General features: G+C 41.5%; 1 protein-coding gene across 2 annotated transcripts; it reads right to left on the bottom strand.

Moving 5' to 3' along the window:
- Nucleotides 1-250: 250 nt before the first annotated feature.
- rnf34b (ring finger protein 34b) lies at nucleotides 251-26,867 on the bottom strand. 2 transcript variants are annotated; one of them, XM_023290209.3, is made up of 8 exons: nucleotides 26,726-26,867; nucleotides 12,802-13,020; nucleotides 9,978-10,493; nucleotides 5,170-5,232; nucleotides 4,849-5,050; nucleotides 4,734-4,757; nucleotides 4,512-4,553; nucleotides 251-3,094 (listed from the first exon to the last, which is right to left on the bottom strand). In XM_023290209.3, exons 1-8 carry the CDS (start codon nucleotides 26,729-26,731, stop codon nucleotides 2,910-2,912), a joined length of 1,257 nt encoding a protein of 418 aa, XP_023145977.1. In that variant the 5' UTR covers nucleotides 26,732-26,867; the 3' UTR covers nucleotides 251-2,909. The 2 variants fall into 2 exon arrangements, with proteins under 2 accessions (XP_023145977.1, XP_023145978.1); XM_023290210.3 differs by lacking the exon at nucleotides 4,512-4,553.
- Nucleotides 26,868-26,935: the final 68 nt, after the last annotated feature.

Raw genomic sequence — 26,935 nt, 5'->3', positions numbered from 1 at the left:
ATTTTATTGAATCTAATAAATCATTTTCTCTTGTTTACCAAAATAAAAAGGTTCAACATTCAAAATATAAAGATCCAGGATTATGAGTGCTCATGATGCCCTCTCACTCTGATAATACTGTAGCTGCCCATGAATGACATCTTAGAGAAACAGCAGCATCAACAAACGGACTTACAGAGTTACAGTGTTGGTTACAGTGGCATGGTGCGAGTGTCGGCGCTGAATCTCGAAGCAGACAACGACAAAAAGGTGCTAGAAAGCAAAGACTCTGACGCAACTTTAATGGTGAGAGAGGGACATGATGGAACTCAAAACCAGCAGAAATACATTCTGAAAAAACGGTATATTTTTATTCTTAAACCTCCGTACTGAGTAGAATTTTTAAATCATGTCTCCCAAGTAAAATGGAAAAATATACATTTAATAACTTATCAGTAAACAACAATAGAAGCTATCTATGTGATTCACCTAACAGCGATTCAATAGCAATTATTTTTTTTAAACATACCACAGGCATACTGTACACACAGATATTTTAATGACATCTGAGTTCACTGGATCTCGTGACAAGAAGAAAGTGTGTCATTTGCATAACAGGTTAACGTAAATCCGGCTTCCTCTGCATGTCGTGTCGCTGTGCGATGGATATTTGGAAGGACGTTTTCGACGACGTGATGGAAAGGACGTAGATGTTACACTCAAAAAGAGAGGAAGTAGCACCTGTTACCAAGATCTGACATTAAAGGACAACACAATCAAACACATGGTAGACTTGAAAAATCCAATGGTATTGCTTGGTGGAAGTTATTCAAAATTAAAGAGGAATGGGTCGGGTCTTTGAAATATAAATAATATCCAAACTCAAGGTCCACTTTGTAGCTGTTACTGAAGCTTTCTTATCTTCTTCCTCAGTGGAAGGACAGGCAGTTCACATCAGCCACAACATTAAAACCACTGATGAATGAAGTCATACTCGTTAATTGAACTTGTATAAGAGAGCAAGTGAGTAGTTGGTCCTTAAAGGTGGTGTGTTGAAAGCAGAAAAATGGAAATAAATGAGGATATGAGTGACTTTAACAAGTGCCAACTGGGTCAAACCATCTCCAAACCAACAGGTCACGTAGGATGCTCAAGACTCACTGTTACCTGTTTGGAGAAGTGCTCACCAGTGATTGGAAATGTTATTAATTTGGCCAAGTGTAAGGTCTTATGAAGGTAAAATTCTACAAGGATTGTGGTGCTACAGACATGCACTGGCCTACAACTGCAACATAAATCACATATTTTTTTTTGTTTTCAGCAGAAAAGAAATTCAAAAATGACTATCCCCACTAAGCTCATGACTCGAGGGTTTTTTTGCATATCGTACAGCCCTAGTGGAGAGTGAAGGCTGGCCTGTGTGGTTCAAACCCACAAGAGGAGCTACTGCAGCACAAACTGCTGAAAACCTCAACACCGTTAAGACAGGAGGTTGTCAGAACACACAGGGCATCGCAGCTTGCTACGTTTGGGGCTGCGTCAGGCTGAAGAAAAGCGGCCTGGACTAATGAGTCGTGTTTTCTGCTCCATCATGTGCATGGTCAAGAAAAGACAGTCACAAGACGTACGGAGGGAAGCGGCAGTGTGATGCTCTGGGCAACGTCATGCTAGGAAAACATGGTTCCTGGGTTTCATATGGGGGCGTTACTTTGACACGAACCATCTACCCAAACATTGCTGCAGACCCCCAAAACTCCCTAATGTAATGGATGGTTTGAGGAACTTTACAAAGAGGTCAAAGTGTTGACTTGACCTCCAAATGCCCCAAATCCATGGAGGCTCCATCTCAACTTCCAAGACTTAATGGATCAGCTGCTAACGTCTTGGTGTCTAAAACGACAGGACACCTTCAGAGGTCTAGTGGCACAACATTAGGTAGGAGGGTTTATTGTTGTCGCTGAACCAGCTCCATGACAGATAAGTAAACTATCTGGCTGAAATGTGGTTAAAAAGCTCCAGAAAAATGCTTCTAAGTGGGCCTTGAGTTCAGGTGTTTTGGTGTCAGAATAAACTTTCACATCATAGACGTAGCAGGATCTGCACGTGGCGCATCCAAGCAGCTAACATAAGAAGTTTTGGATGAGAAAATGAACAATGACATCCTTCACACAGTAAGTACGTGTTAAATGGGTTAGATGTCCACACTTTATCTCCTTAAGTTTATTCCAGAAAGAGAAGGGGGGGGGGGGAGTAAACTGTCACACCAAGCTTGCTGGTAATGAGATGCTGTAACCAAATATCCACTGAAGGCATGATTTTTGGCACCCTACACACTCCTCCTGTGTGCGAGACGAGATGACTCGGTGCGTGTTTCGGCCTTTCTGAAAACACATCTGTTGTTTTACTTTTTTTAAAATCTGATATTGCACATCCTAAAGAACACTGAGGGAAATAACACGTCGTCATGTGGCATGACTGTGTAAACCATATCGACTCTAACCCTGGAATCTTATATTTTTTCATTCAGCCATTTCTCTTCACAAACAACAAGCCGATCCAGCTTCAAGTATCCACACGCCCAACCCCTCCTGTTCTCTCCTGTGAGTAGAACCTAAACAGAACGGAGAGGAGAAAGTGATGGCAGGGGTTTCCGCTGTGTGTCTAACAGACCAAAGAGAGAAAGAGTGAGTGTCCTGGTGCAGCTGACGACGGTCCACCAGGGCAGGAGAAGTGGGATATGAGTTAGTAAGGGGCAAACCGTGGTAGGCCGGAGGCAACAGTCTGGTTCGAGAGACCGGGAAGTTGCTCACGCCTGCTGCAGCATTAGACCCTGTGAGACATCATGCACAGCAGTTCATCCTCAGTGATAAATTCAGGGCTGGGGCCACGCGCACGTCCGAGGGCCGCTCTTTACACGCACACACAAAGTTTTAAGACTTGAAGACATGCACGGCCCGTACTACGTACTGCCTGCAGATGGGGCACTCGCTCATCCTCTTGCCACATTTGGTGCAGGTCACCATGTGGCCACATTCCAGTAACACACAGTCAATGATGGCATCCATGCAGATGCGACACAGGTTTTCGTCGGCCGCCAGCTGAGCTTTGACACCATCTGTGGAGGGAAACACGAGAGATGTTTTCAGTTAACAGTCGTTCTCTGTGGACTCATTAAACGGTGTGGAGATCAGTGATGATGTGCGGATGCTGGTGAACTTCTGCAGCCAGACAACAGCCAACAAAACCACCATGACCACTGTTTGGTCCTCTATTATATATAGACTCAACTCTTAAGTTATTCCACACTCTAGTCAGGTGAGGCTTTAAAGGACGCCGATCAGGTTGTGTGACCAGACAAAGACACTCCTTAAACCAGTGACTCTAAAACACCACGTTAAAATGCAGCTTTATCCAAATGACGCGATGCCACAGATGACAAGAGTAAGACGAGAACGGGCTGATGATGCCCTGCATGCTGGAATGCCCACACCTCCACCATTTGTCATCAAAGAAATCATTTCAGACAGCATGGTACAAATGACAACCTGCCACATGACCTTCCAAGCCCAGCATCATTACGTCCAGCTCGCCCATCTGCAAAATTGTTTGTGGTTGCCAACAGAGATGCTAATGAAGTTGTTGGTGTGGTCTGCTCAAACTGTGATGAATCACCTGAGGAAAGCTTGTTCGTGACGTCGTTTCCCACACTAATGTCTTGATCTAACAGCAGAACACCACTGTATGCTAGCAAGATAGAGGACGGTCCTTTTAATTGATGAGTCATTTTTAACGGTATAGAGCAAGGTTTTCTTTTTTGATCTGGAGACACATTATCGATACCAAAAAGAAAAGCAATCAGCTCTGCAGTCACGGCTCGGGGGCAGAAACATGCTCTGAGCTTAGCGCTGCTGCTAACACATGATGTCTGTCTGATGGCAGCCAGACAGCCTCTCACATCAAAACCAATTATAATCACCGAAGCAAATTATGTCAGATCACTGGTTTATGGGAGCTAAACGTCTGATTGCTGACTGATCAGCCTAAATCTGGCTCCTGCTTCTCACATCTTGTGACGGGAAAAGGCCAATCCATCTGCAGCCTGCCTGCTGTCCGTACACAGCTGACTGCTAAGTGGACTAATATGATCCACGAGCCCTTTATGTCAACAAGGAAGCTCGACAATGTAATTACACCTGATGGAGACAGACTGCCATCGAAGTAAAATGATGGCTCATCAAGGGGTAAAAGCTCGTAGAGAGTGCATTAATGACAGGATGAGAGGCTGTCCTTCTGAATGAAATGAGATGATGAGCTCTGGGAAAGGAGCAAGTGGCAGAATGTGGAGACAACGAACCAGGCAGGAAGTAATGACTCCAAGTGACCATAATATGATTACATACAGGATGATGTATGGATCAAGTGGGTAAAAATGTCCGCAGCATGCCTTTACTCTTCACGAGTACAAGTAGTACCAGTGTGGTTCATGGAGGAGATGGAAAAGGTGCGTGAAGTGACTTTTTATAACGTCTTACCTCCAACTCCACTGTTGCAGAGAGGTGGAGGATATGCAACCACTTTATCGATAAGAATGGGCAATAATACAGAAAATTGATTAGTTTGGGAAACAGTGAATTTGCCCTTTAACATAAAAAGCAGAAGAAAATGTATTTTTTTGGCTTAAAATGCTTCTTCATTTATTTAGAAAGAGCTAGCTGCATTAGCAACAACATAAATATGATAATAAAATGAATTACCTGCAGTTATGCTCACGTTTTCCACTGCAGCAAAAGGAGAAAAGCAGTATTTTAGTCAAACATTAAATGCGTGAAATTAAAAAGCATAAAAATGAATACAATGAAGAGCACTCACTGGATTTCCTGTTCTGCTCGTTTTCTCTGTAGAGCCGGTGCACTCGCTCCAGCAGCTCCCACTTCTCGCAGCAGCCAGAGTAATTGACAAAGTTTCTGGCGAGGATCTCTTTGAGCTGGCGGACGGAGAGGTTTTCTATCGCCTCTTCATTGTCGAGATCAGACAGCGAGGCTCTGATCCTCCTCTGAGTCGCCGGACTGACCTACAATCCACAGGGGGACAGAGCTGTAATCACTGAATCAGCAGCAGGATCGCATCCCTTTCCACTAACAGGATAAAGACTGTCAGCTTTGCGGAGGTGTATAAAAAAAGGGATCACACCTCTATGATGTTTTCAGTGGGCTCCAGGTTCAAGAGGGACGCTGTTGGAGTATCCTCATGCTCCTGGGTGAGTGAAATTCAACACAGGGAGGTTATTTTAATGACATTCAAATACTCAAAATGATGTTTAAACTCATAAGTTAGAATATTAAAGGATGGTGAAAATCCATTATATTGTGAATTTATGAAAATATGAAGATGGTTACTTCTACTGTTCCTCTAGCCTTTGTTTTTTTTTTTTTTTTGATGCCAATGATCCCATAACAACAAAAACATCCTTTGTTTTAGTAAGATGCAAGGCTTTGACTGCATGCCCACAGGTCAGAGCTGTGAAAACTGTAAATCTGAGGGACAATCATAAATGGTGGAAATTTGAAGACTGTTTTGTAACCAGTTAACGAATGGCTGTAGTGTTTTCATGTCGCCTTTCAGGCATTTGTGCAGCCTAAGCTTCTCTGGACAGCAGCACCTCTGCTATGTTTAAAGCTGCAGAGACTACAACAGCCTGCTAGGGCTAAAATTCAAACACTACAACCTATCTTTGAGGTATATTGAGCTGACAATTGAAAGACATATTCTGGAGAACTATATTAAGTTGGTGAATAGAGGCACAACATGGGACCTTTAAAATGAGGATACATAATGTGTGAAAATGACAGATTTTCTGCTAAACCTCCTATCTGTGGATTAAAGGCTGTTGAACAGGCAGAATAACCAACTAAACTAATCCATATCTGTTTGTCTAATTCCTATACTAGAATCAGCACTGAGGAAATATGCAAATTAAAGTACATCCCCGTCCCAGTTTGACTTTTCCCATGTGAATCGACACCATCACAAGATGAAGATTTTAATTTATAAATTTTTCCAGCTCCATGTGACTATCAATGCCACGATAAAGAAAACGGCTTCACAACTATCTGTGGTTCAATTTAGGTTGCAGCTGCACAGATATCTAATGAACAAACAGAGATGTTTAAACACTGACTCAGCTTCCCTTAACTCAGCTGCTAATTATTCTCTTTGAAGGTGGAGGTCGGGAATTTGCTGCATTAAAGGAGAACAAAAGGAGCAACAGAACAGTTCAGGCGCTGTTTGGTGTGAGTGCACGGCTCTGTGTTATCTCAGTCACTTATGTGCTTTGAGGAGACAATATTGTCTCTTTATTCTTTTATCTGTCTTGACAAAAAGAGAGCTTGTGAGGATCCGAAATAAGCGATAACTGATATCATGGAGTCCAGCGTCTCCGCTTCTGTGCCATAAAAAGTCAAACTCTCTCTGTGCGCTTCGACACATTCCAGCCGACCGTCGTCTCTCTCCAGCCAAGATGTGTTAATAATGCATCCATCAGTGTCGCGGTGCTGGATGCCTTCACTCGCACAGACATCATGCTTTCCTTCAGGCGAGACTCCTCGGAGACAAATCCACACGAGCAGCAGCCCTGCCTCACGCTAAGAGCCAAACCTCTCCGCAACACAAAGAGGCTTTGACTTGATGTTTGATTTCATTCAACCATATAAAAGTACTAGAAAGTACTTGCATAATCTGCCAAGGCTACACAATCTGCTAAATTAGTTTTTTTTTGTTTTGACAGAAAACGTTCGGAAATGTTTCATCTGCATCAAAATCATCACAATCACGGACCATGGTGCCAGACTGGATACCAAAGAGCATTGAGATTTGTGCAGAAACATGCCCTGCTTGGGGGATGTAGATATTTTCAGATTCATACCTTCTTTTTTGCTGTAAATGTATTTTAATAATAGACAAATTGCAGAATATTGGCAACATTTGAGCTGCTAGATTTGATATTATGTTACAATTACTGTTTTTCTTTTCCAGTAAACCTCTAAATCATCATTCATCCATTCAATTAATCCTCATTAGGATCGTAGAGGGGTTGGAGTCTATCCTGGCTGACTCAGGGCTAAGGCAGGGGATGCCCTGGACAGGATGCCAGTAGGGATGCAACCATGCATCGTTAGACAGTTAAAAACTGATGCAAATGTGTGACGATTCATATCGGTTGGGATGAGAAATGAATCACGATGCCCTTTTTAAACAGCGGAGAGTGTAATCTACTTCTGAGTTCACTTGATCGACGTCATACGTCACTCTGTGTTTGACTGTCAGGTATTCAGACAGAACAAGAGACACAGCAGATTTTGAAATCGACGATGCACAGATTAGTTTCAAGTCGGAGGTGTGGCAGTATTTTGGCTTCCCCGTGTCCAAAAATGAAAAAGAGCGAGATTTAGTTCATTTGTATTATTCATTTAGTTAGTTTGAAGTGGGATTTGTTTTGAAAATCAATTTTGTTTAAGACAAAATTTAATTTCAGTTGCACTTTTAAGAAGAGGACATATGCGTTGTATTGCACAGCAATCCTACCTAAGAGAAATAAAAAGGGATTCTCTTTATTTTGTTAAAGATAAGAGAAAATACAATTTGTAGTTTTTATACATCTAAATATGTACATGTTTTTTAAATATGCATTCATTGCATAGTTTGTGTTTTGTGCCACCCTACCTCAGAAATGTATTTTTTCCTCTGAGAAATAATTAAAGAAATCTTTTTCAGTCATAATTTCTCTGCAAGCTCATTCTGTTAAAAAAAAAATTGTGAGAAAATCGTATCATTAGCATAGTATCGGAAATCGTATTGAATCGTGGGTTGAGTGCATCGTTACATCCTTAGTCGCCAGTCTATCGCAGGGCTACATATAGACACAAACAATCACACTTGGATTTGTACCTACAGACAATTTAGAGTCACCAATTAACCTCAGCATGTTTTTGGACTGTGGGAGGAAGCTGGAGAACCTGGAGAAAAGCCACACATGCACAAGAAGAACATGCAAACTCCATGCAGAAAGATCCCAAGCCAACCAGGGATCTGAATCATCATGTGCATTAGAATACTAAACCTCAGTTTATCTAATTTTCAGTTCCAGCTAACAAGACAGAAGTGGGAATATTTCAGAGAAAACAAAACAATAATGCAACAAAAATGTTTTGTTAAATTGTTTCAAAGTAGCAGAAATTGTACACAGATCATCCACAGCATTAAAACCTTTGACAGGTGGAGGGAATAATGCTGATTATCTGGTTAAAATAGCAGCTGTCAGTGATTTAGTTCTTGACACTGATGTGTTGGAAGCAGGAAAAACGGGCAGCGTGAGGATGTGAGCGACTTTGACATGACGGGGAGATGACTGGGTCAGAGCATCTTCAAAACAGCAGGACTTGTGAGGCGCCTCGGGCTTACTGATGCATGTGGGGAGCAAAGGTTGGCCTGTGCAGTCTGATCCCGCAAAACAGCGTAAAATGCATGTAAACCTTTCTGCTGGCTGTGATGGACAGATGTCAGAACACACAGTGCATCGTAGCTCGCTGCAAGTAGCTGCAGACGGGTCAGACTGAGTGGGGATGTGAGCATCAGAACTGAACCACGGAGCCATGAGGCGGCTTTATCCGATGAGTCACGTTTTCTTGTACATCATGCAGACGGCATCGTGTGCGTTGTTTACTTGGGGAAGAGATGGCAGCAGGATGCACTGTGGGAAGCTGGCAGAGGCTGTGTGATGCTCTGGGCAATGTTCTGCTGGGAAAACATGAGTCCTGGCTTTCATGAGGATGTTACTCTGACACAACTTTCTACCCAAACGAGACATTTCTTCATGGTATTCCCTGATCTGCAGGACAATACTCTCTGCTACACTGCAAAAACTGTTCAGGGTTAGTTTGAGAAACATGACAGAGTCCAAGGTGTCGACTTGGCCTCTAAATCCCCCAGATCTCAATCTGATCGGGCATCTGCAGCTACAACTTCCAGGACCTTAAAGGATCTTCTGCTATTGCCTGATACCACAGGTCACCTTCAAAGCTCTGCACTGTAAATGCCTCGATAGATCAGAGCTGGTTTATCAGCACACGGGGGATCTACACAGCATTAGGTAAGTGGTCTTAATGTTGCGGCTGATTTAAGTAAGCAAGACAACATTATATAATACATAATATTCATATTTTTGATGAAAATCTAGCCAGGTTTAAGGCAGATTGCTGCAGTAATTTTTATCATCAAGTCTTCACATTCAATACAATTGTTAATTTCTAATAAATATATGCAGCACAAACTAAAATCCTAGAGGGAGATATAATCTATAAAGGATGAGAGACGGGATGTACTGTAGTGTCTGTGCTGTGTGGCTGCAGCTGTGACGCTGTGGGGAGTTCTCAGCCTGTGAGTCTGTTACATAACAGAATCAGCCTATGTAACAGACCTAAAAAAGGCAAAGGGCTGAAGCTGCCTGGCTGGCTGGTCTGAGGGCTCTGCGCTAACACACAGCTCACACAGCTGTTTCCAGCTGTCACATGGATGCTGTGCTGAACACCGGACCAGCAGTGCAGCGCTGAGCTTCTTTAGTATCAATGGAGAGGGAGAAAAAAAAGCACTGCAATGTAGTAGATTTTCAAACAGGAACGCTTCATTCATGACAAAAACGCTGAAGAAAAGAACAAAGCATGACACACGGTGAAATAAGTGACAAAAGAAATGCACGAGGGGGTGTTTGTTTGTTAGAGAGCTGAATGAAAGGAGTCTAACTGAAGCTTGTAGAAAAAGTTGACTTCACCTTTGAAATTAATTATCTTGGATAGAATGAGGACAGATGTGAGAGAAGTATGGCATATGGAAATCAGGGAATGAGTGATGATGCGTGTGTGTGTGTGTGTGTGTGCGGCTGCAGAAAACGCAGCTCCGCATGCAAACACACAGCGAGTATCTGCGGAGTATTTGCGCACACAGACCTGGCTGGTGGTCCCTGAGCTGTCACTTGGGCTGAGCACGTCTCCCTGAGAGGCGGACAGGACCGACTGTTCAGAGGTGGAGCGCGTGGCAGAAGGAGGCGAGGCGGCACGTGAGTGGGGAAGCGAGTGCAGACTGTCAGTGTCATCTCCCCCTTCACCTTCCTCCTCCTCTTCCTCCTCCTCCTCCTCCTCATGTGCGTCTTCTTCTTCTTCCTCCTCCTCTTCCTCCTCCTCCTCCTCCTCCTCTTCGTCCTCCTCCACCACCGCCGTCGGGGTCTCCCTCGTCCCCTGATGGCAGAGCACCAGGTCCACCAGGTCCTCCTTCTCCCTGCACGTGTCGGTGGGGATGTTGCGCAGCAGCAGGTACTGGCGCAGGTCTTTCACTCGGAGCTGCATGAGCCGAGGCCGCTGGAAGGCCGTGCCTCGCAGCAGGTGGCAGGTCGTGCAGCAGCGCAAGTTCTCCTGCAGCACTGAGCACAGGGCGCAGAAGCTCTTCTTACAGTCGCAGCAGATGTGCTGGAGGGGGGAAGCAGAGATTGAAAGACAGATGGGATGTGATCAGCTATTCTTTTTCTTCCGAGTGAAGCAACCAAACTTGTTTTCAAGTAGTTTTTTTCACAACATCATTTAAGAAACAGTTTTTATCATCACTAAATGATCCCTGATGTCTGACATCTGTTAGCATATTAAACTGTTTACCCTCCATGTTACTTTTGATGAATAAATGAACAATCCACTGTAAGGGATTCATGTGACTGGAGCTTTAAAAATGGGTCAACTGAAGTCACGGAAGCTCAGGTTTCTATGGACAGAAACCCGCTGACAGGTTTAAAAAGCATGTTAGTTTTTAGGACTACACCATTTATCAGAGCTGGAAAGGATAAAAACTGATTTTCAACTTTCAATAAGAGCCTTGAACTATTTATCTCTTGTTCCAGTGGAAAACATAACCAAAACTAAGCTTGAAATCATTACATTTCATATAAAATATTTTATTCTATATGTATTGTTCAAAATTTGCTAATAATGAACCATTTGTACTAATTAGATCTTGTTAAAAAAAAAAAAAAAAAAAAAAAAACCAACAACAATCACATCACAAATATTCTGGGATTTCCAACTTTTCTGTGACCAGATAGGAGACAAATGTTCTACCGTCAATATTTTGTTATCAAGCACTGATAACACCTGGTGGCACTTGGAAAAATGTTGTACACGATGATTCCAGATGCTTTAAAAAAAATCTAAGAAATTCAACATACATTTTTCTCTTTTTTGACTTATTGTATTATATTGTAACTGTGGTATACTGCATAGAACACATTTTTGAGTTCTCTCTGCTTGTAGCTATTGTTGTACTGTTTCCATAGAGGTGTAGGACTTTTTATGGCAGCGATAAATGAGCCTACATGGTGTGAAAATGTCCAAAAAATGCCTGGGGTTTAGAAGGTTAATTTTTAAAATTGGAATGTGTTTTTTCTCTGGACCAATAATCCTATTAACACATATTCATATCCACATATAGATGTCAGAAACAGCGGCCAGTCATTTATTAGAAAGGAATAAAGAAAAGAGAAGTACGCTATCTGTAGCTCCTGGTGATGTTTGACATTTTACAGGCTTAACACTGTCTCCTGATGCACAGCAGCTGAGTAGATTGACACTTCAAATAGGCCGGAAAGCAGGTCAGCCACGGCTGTAAACATTTCCTTATCACTTGTGCACAAACGTGCTCCTGGTCCACCAGAGGCACATTTCCACCGTAACAGACACTTTTCTTCAATCATTTGTTGTTAATCCCCCGGCAGGCCTTTTCCCGTACTATGAAAATATCACGCTGACACGCGAATGGGAGTCGACCCGTCAGAAAAGGCAACTGGTGTGAGGATGAAGAGAGAGCAATCTGAAGCAGAGAGGAAGCTGAGCACTGCAGCGTTTTCTCCAGTGTCTCAGACTGTCAGGCAGATATACTCTGTTATTAAACTCTGATATGCTGAGCTGTGTGGAGACCTAAATGCCAGACAAACCATGTGTGCAGTAAAATAACATGCATGCAGAGGAAACCTACCAAGTGTATTTAAAGATTAGGTAAACAAATGTAAAGTTGTTCTTCAGATGTAACTCAACACTGGTGGAGTTATCACAACTTCTCAAAAAGAAAAGAAAGCCAGGTGCCCGTATAGCTCAACGTGTTGAGTGGGTGACCCATGTACAGGGGCTGGTCCCTGACGCAGCTGGCCCGGGTTCGATTCCCGCTCATGCCCCTTTGCTGCATGTCTTCCCCCGACTCTTCTCCCCTATTTCCTGTCTCTCTCTCTCACTGCGCCTATCTAATAAAGCCCACAAAAAGGCCAAAAAAACAACTTTAAAAAAAAAAGAAAAGAAAGCCAATAATAAAAAACAACATCCTGCCTTTAAAAATGTGAAAAGAATCCCATTATTTTAATATGGATTTTTGTTTAATACCATATGGGTGGACAATATAATACGGAACTGGTTCACACTAAAATGTAAGAAATATTAGTTTAAGGAAATCCATGTGATTTTGCAGCTTTTTGCATTCAGATTGTGTTTCTTCAGAAAGTAACTGTAATTACGGATGTCCGTGCTTCCTTAAATGCACCATGTTGTCGTGTCACTGCTCACAGCTGCACGCAACGATTACATAATTCAGAAAAAATAAAAAAGAAGCTGACTGCTCGTTACTGACGCTCCTTCCCCCAGTCGATTTTTCCACAGCACTGACATGAAGTGAAGCCAGACAACATGGAGAGACGTCTGAACATATAGCTCTGTATTAATTATGGATAGGAGTTGTGTCTACCTTGCGTCTGAAGACGGAGAAGGCCAGTCCACAGGCCTTGCACAGCTGCCCGGCGCTCCCTGAGCTGGTGGGGGGGTAGGTGGAGTACCCAGCGCTGGGGGCAAAGCGGAAGGGCCCTGCCCCCGCTCCAAACCCCGGCTGCTGCGCCCTCACCGTGCCCGTACCCATCACCTCGTTCAGCAGCCCACAGCATGACGCCCACATGGACGATGCCCCCGCCTGCAGAGAAACCAGACCGGAAGAACCACACATGAGTGCACACAATGTTTAGAGGCATCGAACACATACGTTTAATACAGCATTTTAAAATAGCAATGTCAACGTTCATTATAAATGTAAGGAAATGTCCACATAACGTCCTCTGACTGTTTCATATACAAGTTATCAGAAAGGGAACATTGTGGGAGTTTAGCTAGTAAAGGGCCACCATGAGAAAGTCTACTGTGATGATTAATGCCTCCTGGCCTGCATTCTTGTTTTGTAGGAGAGCTGGAATTTGTCATGTCAGCACTGTGGTCTTTTGGTTGATTGTGACTGAACCCGACTGAAAAACTCACATGAGCGCACACAACTATTAGAGACACCAAATTTATACAGCACATTATATTTACAAATGTAAATATTCTTCATGAATGTGAGGTAATGCCCACATATGTTCAGCTTATGATTGTTTCACACACGTATGATCCATATCAATCTGCGCCAGTTCAACACTAAAGCTATTTAATATTTCCACAAGTTAAATATTAAAACCAGACACTCCCTATTTTAAGGCTGTGCTGCTCTGCCACATCTTTTTACACATATTTTCCCCAAATTCATCCTGACATGGTTGGCATCTTTGACAACTTCCCCACAAGAATTCCACGCTAAGTTCTGCAAGTTGAAACAAAGTTCTGCCAAGAGTCAGCAAATGTTTCATTAAAATTCATCTTTTGGTTAAAAAGATTTATATTACAAATGCCCCAGCATCAAACACACCACAGTAATCTGCATCAATTGAGCTTTATCAACTTTCACCGTAATTAAAATGAGAAGATATGATCCCGTGGTGTTTTAGTATGAAATTATAATATCAAGATTAATAATGTAAAGTAAAATGTAATAAAAAATTAATTAGCTATCGAAGTTTTATTTACAGATGTCATGATTTTTTCCTACAGCAGATCTCATCAATGAAATCTATCTCATCTAATGCTTTCTAATATGAATCCTTTTGTCACAGCCACAGCTTCAGGCTGTGGACTGTGGTAGTGCTTCCTGCTCTCTCTCTCTCTCTCTCTCTCTCTCTCTCTCTCTCTCTCTCTCTCTCTCTCTCTCTCTCTCTCTCTCTCTCTCCTAGGTGTGTGTTCATGGTGAAGCTAGCAGCAGGTGTGCTGCATTGTAATCAGCAGACGAGCTGCAGGTGGAGCTGAGTGATTGGTCTCTGAGCGTCTCTATAAAAGCAGACTGCACCCGTCATTTGAAGCTGGACTGTCGTCTAATCTCCAGTTAGTGCTGGGAGTAGAACTGTCTTTGCCACCAGCCTAGAATTGCCAGTAATTCTGTTTTCTGTGTTTAGAAAGCTGATTCCTGCCTGCCTGGGTTCCTTCGTCTGCTGGTTTTCCGCCCTACCACGGATTCTGCCTTCTTCTCCGGAGGATCTCCACCTGTCGCCAGCTTAACCTGGTACCATCAACGTACACCTGGAAAGAGGACTTTCCCTGGAAACATCTGCCACGACCGGGTTCTACTGACACCAACTTACCAAGCACATGGCAAACACCGGGAGGGAGAGTTCTGGATAAAGCTAAACCAAAAGGACTGTTCTCAGCTCATCAGTTAAGTCTCCAAGCCCTAGTATCACCAGACTCGTTGTATTGTTAATACGTCGAATTAAATAATCAGCGTTCTGTATTTAACTTAATGTATTTTATGCTTTGCATAGGATAGTTTTATTCTGGGGTTTCAGCTCATAATTACTGGTAGTCTAGGCTGGGTTAGTTTTGTATTTTCAGTTGTTTCCATATGTGGGTTAACCTTAGTTTCAGTTTCCATGTTCATGTAGTTATTCCTCCGTACCTCTAGATGGTTTTTGAGTTCTAGTAGTAGTTTAGTTCTTCTTTGTCTAAGATTCTAGTTCCGGTTCCTGTATAGCGTTTCTTGTTGTGAATAAAAGCATTTTTAAAACGTTCATGCTGCTGTTTCAATTCTTGTTCCTGAGCCTTTTTGAACCTGCTGTAATACCTTTGGTTTAACTCAACTAAATGTTTCATCTTAATGAGCAACGCTGTCTTTATTTGGGTTACTTTTAACAATACACAAGTGACATGTCTATTTATAGGCTTATTTTACATTTGATCGTTTAAAATAGTCAGCTCCAGCAGACAGATTTGCTTGTTTTAGGTGCAAGCATGATTATATCAAGATGGTTTCACAGGGCAGCTCATATTGCAACTGAATATTAAATGGTTTATATACAAATTGGATGCAAATGTCAGTAAATAACCAAAATAAAGTGTCTCAGTAATGTGACGACCCTTCCCCCATCTTGCCTCTAGTTGTGTGTGTGTGGTTATCTCCCTATAGGTGGTGGAGTAATTGTGCCTGATAATCAGCCATTGGCCACACCTGGGCCTGGTGTGTGCCAGGGCCTTTATAAAGCCTTCCTGGTGAACATTCTCCCTCTCCTGAGATGGCCACTTGTTTTGCATTGGTATGATTTGCTTTCTTGCACCGTTCAACACTGCATACACCATCCTTTCACACATGCACTCACCTACACTACTGACTTTACTGATGACTCACCACATTGTTGGTTTAAGTTAATCCTTTGTTACTTAATAAAAGTTTGGCTACAATGGTTTTGTGTGCATCTCCCCTTTGTTTGTCATGGCTGTGCAGCCGGTTTATGACAAGTGGGGGCTCGTCCATCTTAATTTGATTGTTTTGTCGGTGTTGGAGACTTTTGTGAGATTTGGATTGAATTTGGGCTGCAGTTTGTATTGGGTGTGTCCTGGGTGGGAGATGCATTTTTGTTAAAATGTTGCTTTGATGGTTGTTTCAGTTAGGTGATGCTGGTCCTGCATTTAGCTGTGAGGTAATTTTGTGCAGGCCTGAGCTATTAGCAGTGATTGCATTGTCCTCTGTGGTACGTTTCAACATTGTGGAGTTTCCCTGCAGGTATAGCAACCTGTTCCATCTGGGCTCGTTGGGTTTGTTTTTTTGTTTGTTATTTTTGTGTGGGGTGTGGCTAGAGCAGTTGTTTGGGTACACCTCTAGAGTTGTCAGGTGGATAACCAGCTCGCTGGGGGCCTAACTGCACTACTGGGCTTGGTGTTTAAATATCCCACTGCTGACCCACATGAAGACTAGGGATGACCCACCACATTGCTAGTTTAAGTTAATCATTTGTTACTTAATAAAAGTTTGGCTACAATGGTTTTGTGTACATCTCCCCTTTGTTTGTCATGGCCGTGCAGCCGGTTTATGACAGTAAGGTGCTGGGCTGCTGTATCCCTACGTATCTGATGGCTGTGATGGATGTAAGTGCTCAAAAGGTAACCCAGGTCACACTTTTTGGTTTTGCCCCAAGATTGTTCCACTTTTCTGCAGAGCATCTTCCCTTGTGGTAATAACTTGTAGTTTATAGACTGTTTAGCTGCACTGAAGCTTCTGTAGAGACGCTGCACTTCGTATAACCAACCCCCTGTTGGGTATGCAAGTGGCAAAAAGGCTAATTCTTAAAAAATGGGAAGCCATCGCTCATGTTTTTCCAAGTGGTGAAGATAAATAGCCTGAGGTCTATAGCTTGAGAGGCTTTGAGGCAACACGTGGTTTCCATGAAAAACTTTACAGCACACAGAGCTCAATTATCAAACACTCTGATTCCCCTTGCATGATATCATGATATCCCTTGCTAGCTATTCCTTGTTGCATGCTTTTTCTAGACTGAAAGACCAATGTGTCCCACGTGCTGTCTGGCTTTTTGTAGTTATCATTTTTTATGGCTTTTGTTTTTCCACTGTGGGTTTGTAAGTTCGTCCAGGGAGTAATTCTTTTCTGTTTCTGAGGAAAATTAAATATTTAAAGGTGCTGAGCAACTATGAATCTCCATGACAGCTCCCATACTTCGTCTCTGTAACTCTATTGCTGAGAGGAACACCGTTATGAGGAAAAATATTCCCTTATTCAGTGTGTTGATGACGGTGGTGGAAAGTGCTGCCTTTTAAAGCAGCACAAAAACTATTGTTTTAGATGGAGAGCTAGTGATTGTTTGATTGCAGAAGATGAAGGAAATGCATGCCAGAAAATTTATGGTAGATTTGCTATAGTAAGTTACACAAACAGGTGGAGTCTCTTACTGTTTGATACTGTAGTGACATGAGGAGCTGAATTGGACAATGAGGAATTATGTGTGAACAAGCAGAGAGCATTGTGGGAGTTTCTACATAGGGGTACAGAGGAACATTTCCAGCAACCATCACTCCTGTGTTCTAATGCTACATTGTGTTAGTTAATGGTGTTGAAAGGCTCATTGATAATTGGAAAACCCTTGTGCAGTTATGTTAGCACATGGATAAAAATGAGTTTTTTATGGAAAACATGAAATTGCCCGAGTGACCCCAAACATTTGAACAGTTGTGTAGGTCAATTTTAATTCCTTTAGAGCAACTTTAGCTAATATAGAGCAACTTAAACTCATTTAAAGCAACTTTAGCTAATACAGAGAAACTTTATGCAACTTTAGCTAAAAGAGCAACTTTAATATTTAACTAATACTATCAACTTTTGCTAATATAGAGCAACTTTAGCTAATATAGAATAACTTTAACCAGTGTAGAGCAACTTTAATTCATGTACACTATCATTCAAAAGTTTGGGGTCACTTAGAAATGTCCTTATTTTTGAAAGAAAACCTTTTTTTTTTCAATGAAGACAACATTAAATGAATCAGAAATACAGTCTAGACATTGTTAATGTGGTAAATGACTATTCTAGCTGGAAACGGCTGATTTTTAATGGAATATCTCCATAGGGGTACAGAGGAACATTTCCAGCAACCATCAATCCTGTGTTCTAATGCTACATTGTGTTAGCTAATGGTGTTGAAAGGCTAATTGATGATTAGAAAACCCATGTGCAATTATGTTAGCACATGAATTAAAGTGTGAAATTGCCTGGGTGACCCCAAACTTTTGAACGGTAGTGTGTATTGCAATGTTGGATTATAATTAGTAGTGTAGTAATGTGTACGTGATTTTAATGCTGCACACGATAAAGTTCTAATAAGAAGTCACAATGCATTTACTGTCATATTATTTTGAAACTGCAACTAACATGAGTTGTCAAATAAAGTGAAGCAAAAAGTGCAGTATTTCAACTGGCGTGGATTAATAGAAAAAAAAGTCCCATATAATGATACACACACTTGAGTTAATGCACTTAAGCAGTTAGTCTCAATTGGTAGGAGCGAAGACAGAAAAATGAAAAAGATCGATGAATGAGAAAGACAGAGAGAGATAATCTTTCTGAGTGCTCTTTGAGGTTCGAGATAATTCAGCAGCAGAGACTCTTAAAATCTCTTATTAATGATGTTTTCCAAAGAGCACTGCGGGTTAAACTTCCCAGACACTGCATTATTTTGAGCGACGTTGAATAAGAGGATATGCGAGGAGTCTCAGCTATACCACAATTATCTCGTGTAGGTCAAGTGGGAAGAGGCGGACGCTAAAAACATCCAAACTAGCTGGAGACAGTGTGTAAAGCAACACGAGTGGCCACGCAAAAAAGAATGAGCCGGACGTGTTTTCTGATCACAAGACGGCTATAAACCAGGGAGCAAAGATGGCGTGATGGGAGCCACAGCTCCTTGGAGCATACTGATGAGGAGGAGCAGGGAGGGGGAGGACAGCCAGGAGAGAATATGTCTTCTGTTGTTCCCCAGGCTGCACAATCAATAGCTGACATGAGCATAATGTAAGCCTTCTGTGCTTCCCGGCTCTATGAGGAAAACAATGGAATTCACAGGGTCCTGCCACGTCTCTTCTTAAAGCAGCACTCTGCTCCGACTTGTCACAAACACCCTGTGATCTGACCTCACCCATCTGCTTAGGGATTCGTTATGTAATCTTAGGAGCGAGGCACTATATGTGGAGTCAGGATGAGAAGGAGGAAGGTCTACCCCCACTGCAAGCAGACAGCCAGGACGCGTCTGCAGAGTTCAAATCAGCAGCTCATTTCATTCATTTAACAGCATCTGCTAGAATCTGTTGACATTTCTGCCTATCCATCTACCAATCCGTCTATCTCTAGACTAATCAGCTGAATCGGGTTGTTTTGTAGAGCTGCAACTCATTTTACAATCCATTTATTCCTTAATAATTTTTCAGTTAATTGATCATTCTTTTAAATCTAAATAAAGGAGAGGAAATAACGTCTACTCGCAGCCCCCAGGTGATACCTTTAAATAGCTTGTTTTGTCAGTTCAAATAGAAAATTATTCAGTTTAGGTTTTGTGGGGCTGCAACTAATTTTACAATCCATTAATCCTTTAATTAGTCTTCTGTTAACTGATAATTTTTTTTCATCTAAAAAAATGGAGAACAAAGGAAAATGTCAACTCACAGCCCAATATGATATCTTAAAATAGCTTGTTTTGACAATTCAAATCTGATAATACCCAGTTTGTACTGATGGAAACTATTAAACTAAATTCAGTTTATGTCTTGTAGGGCTGCAATTAATTTCACTATCGATTAATTCTGAATTCCTTCATTATTTTTCAGGGAATTGGTCAGTTTTTTAATATGAAAAAATGGAGAATGAAAAAAATGTCAACTCACAGCCCAATATGATATCTTTAAATGCTTGTTTTGACAATTCAGATCTAAAACTACTCAGCTTATAGCGATATAAATTATTAAACTAAATTCAGTTGAGGTTTTGTGGGGATGCAGCTAATTTTACGATCCAATAATCCTTTATCCTTTAATTAGTTTTCTGTTAACTGATCCTTTTTTCACCTAAAAAAATGGAGAAGAAAAAGAAAATTGTCTACTATATGATACTATATGATACGATATTATATCTTTAAATAGCTTGTTTTGTTAATTCAAATCTAAAAATGTCCAGTTTACAGTGATAGAAAGCTGAGAAATGCAGTCAATCCACTAATTCATCCTGAACATTTAGTTCATTTTGCTGCTGTGAGTCTTGTCCTCAGTAAATCTCTGCATTAGCAGCTGACTTTCTCATGATCCTCCTCTAACTTTGTGTTTGCAGACGCACCATGATGCATAACAACTTGCATTTAAAGCCTGTGGCATAAACTTGACCTGATGATGAGCTGCTAAAAAAGTCTCCCTGGTTAGAAACAGTCTCCCTCAGACGGGAGCGAAGCCTCCTGAAAGGATGTTTACTGCATTAGATGAGGAGTCGCTGCAGTCTGGCCGTGGATTCAGTCTGATTTTGGCTTGGAGCCAGCAGCACGAGCTCCCTCTGTCACTTCAATTAGCACACTGTAAGCTCTGCGGGCAGGGAGTCCTGAAAAAACAAGTGACAAGTGCAAACATCGCATGTACTACACTGTTCTTTGTTTTGTTTGTTTTATCACTGATATTTCTCCGCAGTCTGCTATCTTGAGCTACGCCTCTGGGAAAACTATGTGTTTTTTGTCATCTCTATCACCTTTGTGTGTCATTTCTTCAGCAAATAATTCACATATTTCTCACACTGTAGCAGGAATACAACAACACAATCCCACAAACACACACACACAAACAAATCCACCAAGAGGGGAACGCAGCAAAAATTAACCGAGATTTAAATAGGAAGACCCACAGGGGAGGACGAACAGTGATCTGACCTCATAAAGTGAGCTTTTGATGATCAAAACTCAAAAACTGCATCGAGCATCAACAAGTGTGCAACACACAGCTGAGTGGGACGAGGCCTAAATGGGTCACTGACAGACTGGAGAGTTTAACTACAACTGAGATGAGTCAGACAACAAGTAAGAAGTTTTTAACATCATTTTTCACAGAGTTCTGACAACACTGCCCATTTGAAGCAGCTAATACGATTAATGCAGTAGTTCAGGAAGTCTGAAAAAAATAACTCTAATGACAGCACAGTCATTTAGGGAATAAGGTTGCTCTTAAGTTGCATTATGGAAAATTTAGGATCTTGCATACTTTAAAGTTGACCCATATTAGTGATTAAAAGTCAGGAAATCTCAGCCTCTCCTGCTTTGATTTCTAACTTTTAAAATCTGACTCTCACCAGCTTTATGGATGTTCAATGCAAATTGTTTGGTTACCCCTTTTAGTGTGAGTCTGCAAAATCTCAGTTATGATATATAAAATAAACTCTCAGTTGCCATATTATTAGGTACAGCTAGCAAAAACTAATGCAGTCCTGCAATAAATCCCCCTTCATGTAGTCATGCGGTTTGCAGTGGGTCACTATATAATAGAGGGACTTTTGAAGTCCATGGGATATATCTTGCATACATTTTTATTAAAAGTTAAAAAAATGAATGTTTTTTTTATGTTCATTATGATCACGTCTTTACAAATTCCATAATTATTTATGGAAACAATCACTTAGTAATAAAAAATGACTGGATATCACTAAAATGTCAACTAAATAACCGTCCAAAGTGAGTAACAGCCACCTTCTAATTAGCTAAACAATAAGAAAACGAGATTATTCAAAAATTGTTTTGATTGTATTCTTTTTATTAAACTGAGATAATCATGACAGATATTTCTTTTTTGGTAATATATCAAATTATATATGGAAAATAATAAATTGTATCTGAAAAATCACTTTCAACAAAGTTCCCCATTACAAAAACACCTCTCAAAGAAGTGTGTTAATTCCAGATCACATGACCTGCTCCACATGATGTCATTTCCTCCTGAAGAAAAGACTGGCCAGACTCCAAGGCTTTCTGAGTTATTTAATATAAAGTAGTGTGTGAGTCAAGTGTGGATTTATGGCATGACAACAGGTTTACTACAATATCTTTACAATTAACTTTTAATTTCAATTTTACTCAATTGTATATATAATATTTAGAAGAATCTTTCTGTGTAAATGCCATGTGGTGTTTGGTTATGGGCAGTCATGCTGACTTTAGTCCTGAAAATGGCAAAAATGTCAACTATGATACAAAAAGTTCTGCAATTATATATTATACAGGTCTTGGTGGCCTCCTGGTTAAAGAACACACCACATAATGGCAGCATCCACATATTGATTCTGCCTTGCTGCATGTCCCACCAACATCTCTCTGCCTCCATGTTTCCTGCCTCTCTACACTATGACCTCTCAAATAAAAACAAGGGGTGGGGAGCGAGGGGAAGCCAAACAATTAAAAGGTTTTCCATTACATTGATGGAAACATCATAAAATACGAACATAAATCAGTCCTGCTCAGTGATTTGCAACCCAGATATTAAAAGATTACATCAAAGTCTGTTTACAGCTTTTGTTTGGCGTTGCAACTAAATCCATGACGGTAACGTCAATAGATGCTCGTCGAAATGCAGCCGGTCGAATATTAGAAGTTCAGCGCCTCCAGACAAACAGAAGGGGATGCAAAACGGCATGGAAATGTAATTGAAACATCATCATCCAGCTGTTTTTATGCAGGTGAATGGAGACGATTCGAACAATTATGCAAAATAACTGCAGTCGGCTCAGATAATTGCAAAAAGGTGATTGTGCAATGACTGTGACAGGGAAGTATTACTGATTAAAGCCTTCGGAGGGAGTCAGTCTGATAAAATTCACTTTGAAAACTAGACGAGCTACATTGGCTGCTGCTAGCATTGCACAGCATGAATCTCTGAATGAGCTGGTGCTGATTAAGGTGCATTGTGGGTAATGTAGGTTTCTGCAGAAAAGAGGCATGCATAAATGAAAAGGTGGATTTCTTTTCTAATATGTGCAGCTGTCATCTGCAGTTCGACAGTGCTGCAGGAATGCAATGTTTGACTCTTTAAGATGAATCTTAGATGATCTCCTGTCACGTTGCTGAGACCAAGTTGATGCTTTTGTAATCACACTGCAGACATCAACACACAGATATGCACCAGGCACAAAGAATCATGAGGGTTTTCGGGGTAAACTCATCAGATATACCTCCATCACCCACCGTCTCCTTCACGCTTTTCATTTCCTCTCCCTCTCGGCTCACCGTCTCTCATTTCCCCCCCCCCTTGCATCGTCTGGAAATGTCACTCACACTGTGAAAAGTGAACTGAGTCAGCTGTCTGTTTATACCGGAGATAATATTGTCAGAGAAAATAAACTTGTTCTTTTGCCGCCTTTCATCGTTTGTGTGAGAGTGATGAGACTAAATGTAATATTTCATATAGATTACACATTACCCAGTCAGACTGCTGGGGCCTGCGGATGTCAAATACACTGAAGTCTGGAGAGTTATGCACATAAAACTCAAGCTGCTACCAGCAAAGTTTGGATTTCTGTGTACAAAATAGCAGATTTGCACGGTCTACTCCAAAGGCAGAGGAGCCCTTTGGGCGGGATTCTTGCCTTTGGTGCCGCAATACAAACAGCAAATGACTGCTGTGGAGACTGTTCTGCAATTTAAAAGCACGACGGGACTATTTTACAACCATCACCAGAAATCTGTTATGCCCCCTGGACTCTCTTTATAGCTTTAGACTTCTTAGAAGACAGCCCCAAGTGAATTTAGTCTCATTTAGAATAAAGTGTGATCCACTGTGCTGCATCACTGCCACATCTTATAATTTCAGCAGAGATTTGCTCCCACGACAGTCAAGTATGTGCTTATTGACAGCTGGGAAAATGAAACGGTAAGAGGATTCTGACTAAAAAAATACCTGAAAATTAAACATGCATGTTAAAATATCATGGATCCAGTCATAGGTCTAAAAAATATGACCTTGATAAAACATACTGTACAGCAATCTTTCCCCTTTTCAGATGCATGCTTACACAATCCAGCTAAACGCCGTCCCTTCCACAGGGGCAGAAAAGCTGCTTTTCAATTTAAACCAGATTAGTCAATAAAACATCACATCCATTTTGGTTTCCTGGGACACAGTGAGTGATGATGTGCCTTAGGAAAATTAACTTCACAGACTTAAGCCCTCTGTTCTCTTATCTTCCACAACATTGCGATAAGCAGTCATGAAAAACGTATTTAAATGCTTAAATACAAAAAAATGCATTTGCAGAAAACATGCTAATAAGTCCAAATGTGTCGTATCTATTGTGAATAATAGATCAATCTATCAGTGCTGCAGTGCATTATTGTTGCATTGTGACTGAATGAAGGTACACAGCATAAAATCATGTCCTCTGTGATTAAAGCCTGAACCCATAAAACACTGTAGTAACTCTAAAGGCTTCACACACTGTCGGCATGTTTATTCTCTAACAGCACATTATATTTTAGGAGTGCAGCTAAAAAGCATGTTAGTTAAAAGTAACCAGTATTTGCAGCTGCATTAGTATGTGAATTTTTATGCAGTATAGCGGAGCAAATTCCCCTACGAGACAAGGCAAATGAGAAGATGCATCGTGCTATTTAATTAAAACAATTAAAGTAACAATAAGTTTTATTGCAAATGTCCAATGCTGCATTAAAACCTCCACAGAAGTGTAGTATTACTCCAAAACACATCAGAAACTGGGTAAAAGCAACTAAAGCAAATTTATACCACAAAATATCACTGGATGCATTATGTTGTTGTTTTCTTTTGAGATTTTATCCTGCCTGCCACACATTAATGCGTATTTTTATAGATACGACCACTAGTGGCCTTAAGAACTGAACATAGAGCAGCTTAAACAGAGAAAACAGACAAAATACAAGCAAAGAAAACACGTTCACAAGAGCTGCAACAATTAATCGGTTAGTTGCCAACTAATTAATTGCCAACTATTTTGACAATCTATTAAACAACATTTTTTTAAGAAAAAAAAGTTGAATTCTCTAATTCCAGCCTATGAAATGTGCATATTTTTTGCTTTCTTTTTTTCTCTGACAGTAAACTGAATATCTTTTGTCTGTTCTAAATTCTTCAATAATTTCTGACATTTCAAAGACCAAAATTATAAGAAAAGGAGGAAAATAATCAACACATTAATTGACAATGAAAATAATCATTAGTTGCGGCGCTTATCTTCAAAGTGACGACTAATATGCAGCACTGAGAAATGCTGCAGAGTGAAAAAAAACTGACAAATGCAGAAATGTTGCTAGAAGCTACAATGTTAGCTGTGTATCTGCTGTTAAGCCCTGCAGTGCTTCAGTGTTGATGTTCTCTTAGTTTGTATGTATTGTCTTATTTCTTACTTTCTTTGGATCACAAACCCGTCTGTCCTGGCACAGAAATATCAGTGTTTAACCAGGAAACTAAAAGGTTTCACAGAAAAATGTCCGACTACATGTCCTTGAAAACAGGGCTCCAGTAACAACAACACAGTGGGGTTACAGACCGGGATCACAAATCTGCAGCGAGTCGTATCTGTGATGGGCAGAGTTGAGTATTAGGTAGTTAGTTCTGGTTTGTGGAGTGTTGTCAGACTCTTGCTGAAGGGTTTGGTGAAGTTGGTGGACACTCTGGGCGACAGAATCACACCGTTGGGCATCCAGAGCATCATGTGGTGACAATGTGTGTCACCATACTGTGTGAAGCAGCTTCTCAGATGACAAATGTTGGAGTTGTTGACATTCAGAGGCCCTATCTGACAATCCAGCATGCAAACAAACTGTTGTCGTCTTTTTCTTGTCATCTGTGGCGTCGTGTCATTTTATTAAAGCTACATTTTAGAGTGGCCTTTTGTAGACACTAGTTAAAGTAGTGCCTGATGAGGATGTGGATTAACTAAACTTTTTCTGCACGATTTGCTGACTTTAAACCATTTTCCAACCAAAACATTACTAATCAGATTTTTTACTTTTACACCAAGTCAGAAAATGCACTATTTGCATGCTTTGTTTGTATTTTTGTGCAGTCTTGCTTCGCACCTCTTGCAGTAAGAGAGGTTGTATTTCCAGATTGAGAGCATCCACCATCCAAACTAACCACTGATGCATGCAGAGATCCTCCAGTGAAAACCATCCAGCCGGCTACAGTACAACTGCAATAACAGCTGATTAACTGTCAGCCGCTTTGAATCTTCTCAGAAGTGACTGATGCCACTGCTCATGATGATGATAATGAAGATGACCGGTTGTGGTGTCAGCTCTGCTTCACCTCTCAGAAACCTGCCACCAGCACCAGCAGCGCTCCAATGACATCATCGCCATCCTCTTCATCATTATCAGTCCTGAGCTGCCAGACGGCATCATCACCTTCACCTCCCAGTGCTGCAGCCCGCCGCTGCCTCTGCTCCAACACACACAAAAACACAGTCCACAGAGAGGAAGGAGACTCCTGCACACAGCCTCGGAGCTCAGAGGTGATCCTCAGCCTCCTCCTGAGAAACCTCCCCGCAACAACTCACTCAATGACCGCAGCTTCTATCTCGTTAGAGCGGATTAAAGCCTGACGATGAATGGACGTCGCTGCTCCGGCTTTAGTCCACTGAACTACCACACTGAGGGGTCAAAGCGGGCTCATTAAAAGGATACACACTGTACCCGGTGTTTATCAGGACGGCTGGACATGCAAGGGGGAAGCGATTCAGGGCTGGCTCGCACGACAAGGGAATAAAAAAAAACTGTGACAGCGCTGGAAGGGCAGCAGGGAGCAGAAATCAGATGACAACTCAAACCGTGAATGCTGCATTTAAGCCTGTTGATAGAAGGAAATTAATTGACATTAGGACTGGGGTATTCCCTGCCTCTCGGTGCAGCATCGTGCGCAAACCCCACACATAAAAACCGGCCTTCTAAATGAATCCGAATCATAAATCCGCTGCAGGCGGAGTCACATACCTTCATTGCACCTCCCGTTCGAGGAATCTGCCGAGTAATGTCAGGACGACGACCATTGCAAGTGCACAGGGAATCAAACCATTACGTCTTCCCTCTCTCCAGCTGCCAGTGTGTGTGGAGTAAGCATAACGTAATGGCCAAGAGAGCCACGACCAATCCCAGAGAGCACACAGGCGCTGGTATCTTTAGCAGCCAATCCGCTGCTGCGCA

This window comes from Amphiprion ocellaris, chromosome 17, assembly GCF_022539595.1.
Source record: "Amphiprion ocellaris isolate individual 3 ecotype Okinawa chromosome 17, ASM2253959v1, whole genome shotgun sequence".
Lineage (NCBI taxonomy): Eukaryota > Metazoa > Chordata > Actinopteri > Pomacentridae > Amphiprion > Amphiprion ocellaris.
The sequence above is the reverse complement of the archived record's forward strand: the minus strand, read 5'-3'. Positions and strand labels throughout refer to the sequence as shown.

Excerpts from the sequence above, each read along its gene's own strand:
- rnf34b (XM_023290209.3), bottom strand. Across the intron at positions 5,233-9,977 it reads GCTCAGGGACCACCAGCCAG|GAGCATGAGGATACTCCAAC; the intron begins GTCTGTGTGCGC and ends TCACTCACCCAG. Across the intron at positions 4,758-4,848 it reads CGAGCAGAACAGGAAATCCA|TGGAAAACGTGAGCATAACT; the intron begins GTGAGTGCTCTT and ends CTTTTGCTGCAG.